Source organism: Psilocybe cubensis, chromosome 12 (genome assembly GCF_017499595.1).
Source record: "Psilocybe cubensis strain MGC-MH-2018 chromosome 12, whole genome shotgun sequence".
NCBI classification, from domain to species: Eukaryota; Fungi; Basidiomycota; class Agaricomycetes; order Agaricales; family Agrocybaceae; genus Psilocybe; species Psilocybe cubensis.
Window position 1 is genome coordinate 429,651 of NC_063010.1, and position 6,902 is coordinate 436,552.

Consider the following 6,902-nt stretch of genomic DNA (forward strand, 5'->3'; position numbering starts at 1 on the left):
CGACGGTTTATTCTTTTTTTCCCTTTATCATCTTTATGGCTAGAGCATCTGTACCACTATCCCAGCACAAGCATCATCATTCGCTCATTCATTCTTCATATTGCTTTTTTATTGTAAACTATAATTTGATACCACCCCAGCATATGTACTTATCCATCCATGTTCGTATTAGTAGGATATTTGGACCCCGAAAATCATCTAGTGACTTACTCGTATGGGTCAATAATGGGATGTCCGTTTCTACCTGTGCTGCTGACAAATCCGTTCAGTTCCTCAAATCTTGACTGTATACCTGATTAAGCTTAACTACAATCTCTCATCTCTTACTATCCTAGACAACAGGCACATTGTATGACTAGACCAACATCTCCACCTGCAGCGAAACGTATAAAGCTTGAAGAACGAACGCCGACTCATCTCGATGTGGAACCGAACGAGATCCAGGGAAATGACTCCGAAGTTGCAGACATAAATGAAGATGACGCTGTCGAGGACGAAGAAGACGAGAACAACTGCAGTATATGCCTGCACTCCGTCGTGGACCGAACTGTGATACCCAAATGCTCACATGAATTCTGTTTCGAGTGTTTGCTGATGTGGGCAGGTAAGTCTTTTTCGAACTGAATGACGTCGAGCACTTGAGGCATGGACACTGTACTGATTCCGTAACCACTATTTCAGAGCAATCTCGACGATGCCCACTTTGTTCGCAGGCTATAGGAGACTACCTCATACACTCTATCAGATCGCGGTATGATTATCGCAAACATTATCTATCTCCCTTACGGACATCACCTCCCCCTTCTCGTCCAGCCCAAGCTACCAATGCCGTTCTACGGACTACGAGGCAGAACGCTAGAAGAAGACGTGAACGCGAATGGGGAACGCGTGTAAGAGAACACGAGGAGTTTGATAAATTGGAGCGGTCTATCCTCAAGCGGAGATGGATATACCAGCACGATTTATATGCCAAGGTGCGAGTGTATGCCAGCAATATGCATCCTCGAGAGACTTTACTTACATTCAGATATAGCATGTTGCATCAAATTCCTACACGAAATATCGCCCATATCCTACTCCCTCGCAGTTCTCGAACTCTCAAGAACTCATATCTCGCACCACGAGCTTTCTAAGGCGAGAACTCCAAGTCTGGGAGGGCCTTGACGTCGAAGTATGTCCTGAAATAACTTTTGACCTTTGCTTTTGGTGCCTTTTACTGATAATATATTAATGTGTCAGTTCCTTACGAATCTTATCATCTCCTTAATGAAGGCAATCGACATACGTTCCGAATCCGCGGTGAAGTTAATTTCTGAGTTTCTGGACATGGATGAGCCATATACCCCGGGAGGAAGACACGTCAACGCTGAACATTTCGCACATGGCAAGTAATTTTTTCCTCGGAACAAAAAAGCCATATTGAAGCTCGTGGCTCTACAGAGGTGTATTGCTACGTCAGGTCTCCGTACCGAGACCTGTTCGTGTACGACACAGTGGTGCAGGTCAGCCATCGTGTGTCGTAATAATAAATAAAGTCAGTTCCTAATTGTTCTTTCAGTATGATTTACCTGCGGGTGTGCCTCCTCCGCCGGACCTTGAGAGAAGCCGCAGATGGCATCCTTCTTCACCCCCACGCTCAACTGCAGGCCCTTCCCAGGAGAATCGCACACAGCGCCTGCGCTCAAGGACCAGATCATCGGAGCGCGAGTGCTCCTGGTCTCCTTCTGGAAGACAATATCCTTCCACCAGAAATAGGATCACTTTCGATACACCCGGGGCGTCAGCGAGCAAATATGCAGAGCATGGTTCACATATCCGAACCAGAAATGTGAATCTCCAGGATAAAGGACGTTCCAGTATTTCTGATGACGAGATCTCGCATGATGGCGCGAACGAGACATGGGAAAAAGATGTTCCAATTGCATCGTCTTCCAAGAGCACTGTATTTTCGTCAGCAGCATCATCCAGCAGAAATGTCAAGCATATGCCAATTGTTGGAGCGGACGATTATCGCACGAAGGGAAAGGGTAAAGCTGATGCGAAGGAATATCCCAAGGCGGCGATCGAACTCGCTAATGACATATCCGAATCCGCCAACACCCCCGACGCCGAAGAAATAGACCAGGATCTAGGCCATGATCCTCCGGATGGAAAACATATGCCAAATGACGTTTTTGAGGATGTGGATCCAAAGCCCGTCCCCAGTCGCCCCACCAGAACGCGTGCGCTCAGGCCTCCTCGTAACAGCTCTTTACGCGATTCGGTAAAAGCACACCTCGCGAAGAACGCGGAAACTTGGACGGGCGCTGCAGATAGCACAAAGGTGCAGCCGACGCGTCAACCTTCAACCAATGAAACCGCTCCTCCTATGAGCGCCTCAACGGAATTCCCTCCCGCATCATTGGACCACACCGACATTCCCCCAGCTTCAAATACCCAGGCACAATCTCTGTCAGTTGAGCGCCAAGCGGGGACACGTTTTGTGGATATCTCGCGTGCTGATGCTCGGGGTTCAAACGCCAGCACGCGGGACACACGGGTGGGAATTGGTCATCCCAAAATCTCCGATCCATTCCGCTCTTCAACAGAAATTCCCCGCACCAACATTGTCAGCGATGCAATGAGTGCTAGGCTGCCAACAAATATTGTGCAGGAGGACTCAGTGGATCGTACATTAGAGCCCAACGCCAGGAATGACGCTGCAAATTCACCTCTCAAGGTTATCACTGATGTTCACGGAGAGTCTTCGTCATCAAATATCAACAGACCGCAGAATTCAAACCACGGTATGTGCGCAGCAGACACCATCTCATTGAATGCAGCGGTCCCATCATCAAAGTTCTCTCCCAAGATATCTGGTGGGCGTATCTCTCCGATGGCAAACACCAATCATGGCCGCCACTCCACCTGTGCTGTCGACGGATCCGTTCAGAGACTCGCATCGTCTGACCACGCACAAAAAGTTCACCGCGATCATGACGTGCAGGCGGACCCTGAAATTCCCGGAATGGAATACATCCCCATTAGGAAAGACGGTTGTACAAACACCGATTCGATCACACTCGTCAATCATTCGACAGTTCCACGCGCGATAAAAACAACGCGCACGAGGCTACTGGCTCGCTTGGAATTCGAGAAACAGCTGGCTGCTGGATGCCCGGGGATACAAGATGATACCGACCCTCGTGCTTTACGAGATGGGATGCCAGTGTCGTCGACTGCTGTTACTCCAGCTTCGTCATCGTTTGACGCGTCTGCCGTGCACATGGACGCGCCCTTGGGGGACATAAGTGATGCTCCACACCGCCCTGACGCTAGTGCACAGAGTCTAAAGGATAATAGCTACGCGAACACTGATCCGGGTCCCGAGCACCCCGAAGAAGAAGCCAACGTACGAGAAGCAAGACTGCGAGCACGCATTCAGCTGAGAGCTCGTCTTGCAGCAGAGAAACGGAAGGCAAGTGGGTATTGAGAAAAAAAGCGTATATCATCAGTAGAATAGATGAGAAATCGAAGCACCGTTTCTGATTATTCTTGTCCGTGATTTTGATAGATGTATGCTTAGGCATGCAAATGTAGTATGTAGAAGAGAGATTGTTCATGAAATTTATAATACATACCTATGGGAAGCCATCCGTTCCATTCAAATATATGACGAACGGTGGTAATAATTTGGAAAAATGTTCCGCGAGATCTCTGGGAGATTTGTTTTTCTTGGAAAACAATGAAAACGCTTCGCGATATAATTGGCGTTATTCACGCGTAAACTCTGGGGCAGGGAAGGATTGTGGTTTTCAATTATGGGGTACTAATAATCAACAATTTGAAGTAAATACTTTGGAAAGACGTATATGTATGTCAATAGAAAAATAGTAGCGAACGCTGGTCTGGGATAATTATAATGGGTATATGTAAGGATTCCAAGATACAGCAAGAACAAAAGAGGGGGAAGCGATGACGAAAAGAAGGCGTGAAGCACAGAGGTCGATTGATTCGGTCTAGACACAGACGGAATGGGGTTCTCGCAAGAATATATTGCGACAATAGCGGGGCTTTAACGAAGGGCGGGGGAAATTATAATGTTTGTAGTGTTCCAGGGGTACGAAAGAACGTTTTAGGCAGGTTGAAAGGATAGTACTCGCGTAATGCGGGGCTGTAAGCCTGTAAAGAACGAATGAGACATCTTGTTTTAGGCAGCGTGATTTGTTTCGTTAATAGCGTGAGGGTTTCGAGAAAAAAGGGAAAAAAAAGACAGAAAGAAAAAGGAAAAGAAAAGGAAAAGAAGGTTGAAAAAAGAACACGAGAGGGGTTGAGCGTGTCAGGTCAGGACGAAAAGCATAGAATTAACATTAGATTTTTTTCTGCGAGAGAGTGATGGATTACAGTTTCAGCGTTGGTCCTCTTGCGCAGGGGACACATCATTCCTATCGGCCCGTTCGTCAACAGGATGCGCGCCGCCGCCTCCCGTGGCCTGTGTAGGAGATACGGTAGGAGATACTGTAGGTGTCGAGAACGGCACATAAGTCGCACGAACAGGATCATAGCGGCCTGAGCGTGAGGGCGGGGTCGTGGTGGGCGGCATAGTTCGGGGCGAAGGCGAATGCAGATGCGCCGGGTGCTCGGCTAGATAATAAGTATCAGAAGAGCCGCTGCCTTCCGTCAGACTGCTCCCAATGTGTTCCCGGCGCAGGGCGACAGGTGACGTCGAGCGCCCCCGGGTCGAGCGCGAGTCGGGGCGGGACCACGCCGACGAGCTGGGCCGCGGGACGTACGATGCCTCGTCCCATTGTGGCGACGGCTGAAGTGTGAATGGGGGCGGGAGTGTGATGGGCTGGCGCGGCGCGGGGGGTTCAGGGGGATGGTGCGCGAATCGAGGCTCGGGCGAAATCGACCGGTGGGGGATGAACGGGGGCCTCGATGGCGGCGGGAACACTTGGGCGCCGGGCGCGTGCATGCGTGGAGGCACATAGTGCGAGCTCGACGGGCGCGTCGATTCGAGCGGGGGCAGCGTGCGCGACGGGTCTCTCTCTCGCCAACTGCTCGGCTGGGACGTCGCGGGGCGCACGTTGGGGAGCGGGTACATACGCGGAGAGCTATACGGCTGCGGGCTTAGGACTCGCGGGAGGCTATATCCAGCTTGATAACGCGATTCTACGGGCATCGCAGTTGATATGGGCGGGGGCCTCACTTGCCGATAACTTTGGGGTGCGTATACCGGCGCGCCTGGCATGCCAGGACCGAGTAATCTAATTGATGTATCTTCAGTGGTTGGCTGTTGCTGATGTTCAGGCGATGGGTTGCGAGCGTAGTGCGTGCGATCGTGCCCGCGCTCCTCGAAACCGCGATGGACATGCTACAATAAATTGAATACAATTAATTAAAACCGAACGCACATAGCAATAGATTAGGATCCTTTTCATTAAGGATGGCGCGATATGGAAGTGAGTTGCTCACCGATATAGTCTCCGCGGCATTGGGGAACGGCCCGTATTGGGGTGGTCGGGCAGTCGGGGTGTCGCTTTGACTGCGCGGTCGCCTTGCCTTCTGTCGTTGGTTCTGTAGATCGCGGCAACGGTTAATCTAAATAAAAATCCGCCCGGAAATTGAAGCGTATGTTTTTTCTCACCTGAAACCAGATCTGACAGACAGTTCGTCAGCTACGCGCATTAAATCCACGGCGGGGTAGGGGAGCATATCGGTGGTGTTTACTACTTACCTGGACTTTCCGAGCGCTGAGCCCGATAGAACGCCCGACTTCTTCTCTCATAGCGGTCGTAGGAAATCGTGACTTTTTTGCGTTTTAGTACCGAATGAGCGTGATAAAATTGATAAGGGAGCAATGAACAATCCGGACAAGAGTTAATTAGTTAAAGAAATTCCTTCGGAACATGATGCAGAAAGGGCTGTCAAACAACCCCCCCGCGACGGGACACACATACCTGGGCAAGCAGCGCGTGCAATACTGCAGACTGGTGCGGCGTCGTTAAGGTGCGTGTTCGTTTCTTCTTAGGGGGTACAGAGGCCTGTGGGAGGGGCTCGGGGCGGTGGAGTTGACCGAGGTCCATCTCGTTGTCGGCGTCGTCATCTTGGGAGTCTGACGACGGGCTGGAGTGGTCGTCGGGCCTGCCAAGCGGGGCAGGTGAATCTCTGCGCATGCGTTTCGCCATGGGTTGGTCGGGGGAGTGTTCCGTGGATCGGGATCGATGTCTTCTGCGTGGGGTTGTGGAGCTGGTGCTGGCTGTAGCGGTGCTGGTGCTGGGGACGGCGAAGGAGGTATTGCTGGGTGTGTAGGCGGTGTGTGCGGTGGTGTGGGGGCTACTGCGAGCAGGACTCGATTGGGGGGCTCCCTGTGGCTCCGAGGGCGGGGGTGGGGGCGGTGAGAGACGTACGGTGAGAGGCTCTCTGTATTCGCGTGTAGGTCGTGCAGAAGGGTGTTCTTCTTCTCGTTCTTCTAGGAGTATGTGAGGTCGTGAGGTCGTGGAAGGAGGATAGCGGGTAATATTAGTGTCGGAACGATTATGAGTGGGTGAAGACGAGTTGGATTCCGACATCCAAATGACAAGACAAGAAGGGGAGAAGGAAACGGAAAACGAAACAAAACAGAAGAGATGGGCCTATGATGGAGTCTCAACACATCAGGAAGGGCGTGGCGAAGGGGGAGGGAAAGAGAGGAAATTAAAGCAGGTCGTTGCTTGAGAAGAAGCCTATGCCCCGGAGAAGGTAAAGACGAGCGAATGCCTCATGGGTTAGTTAGAAACACCTTTGCCGATATCTTTGTATTGCAACCAAAATAACGTTATTGGCGATTCCATTAACGATTTATTCCAGTTGCACGGGGGGACACAAGTCAAATCGAAATCGAAATCGAACGCGTAAGACCCGCCGATCCAAGAAAAAAGTCA

General features: G+C 50.9%; 2 protein-coding genes across 2 annotated transcripts; one reads left to right on the plus strand and one right to left on the minus strand.

Annotated features, from left to right (window-relative positions):
• Positions 1 to 351: 351 nt before the first annotated feature.
• Positions 352 to 3,472, plus strand: JR316_0012140 (putative RING finger protein C16G5.03; the record flags this gene model as incomplete). Its single annotated transcript, XM_047897774.1, has 6 exons — positions 352 to 604; positions 682 to 974; positions 1,034 to 1,171; positions 1,240 to 1,384; positions 1,441 to 1,502; positions 1,559 to 3,472. The coding sequence occupies 6 exons, from the start codon at positions 352 to 354 to the stop codon at positions 3,470 to 3,472; spliced, it is 2,805 nt and encodes a 934-aa protein (XP_047742663.1).
• A 915-nt stretch (positions 3,473 to 4,387) lies between these two features.
• On the minus strand, positions 4,388 to 6,551 carry JR316_0012141 (uncharacterized protein; the record flags this gene model as incomplete). Its single annotated transcript, XM_047897775.1, has 4 exons — positions 4,388 to 5,353; positions 5,455 to 5,556; positions 5,717 to 5,788; positions 5,940 to 6,551. The coding sequence occupies 4 exons, from the start codon at positions 6,549 to 6,551 to the stop codon at positions 4,388 to 4,390; spliced, it is 1,752 nt and encodes a 583-aa protein (XP_047742664.1).
• Positions 6,552 to 6,902: the final 351 nt, after the last annotated feature.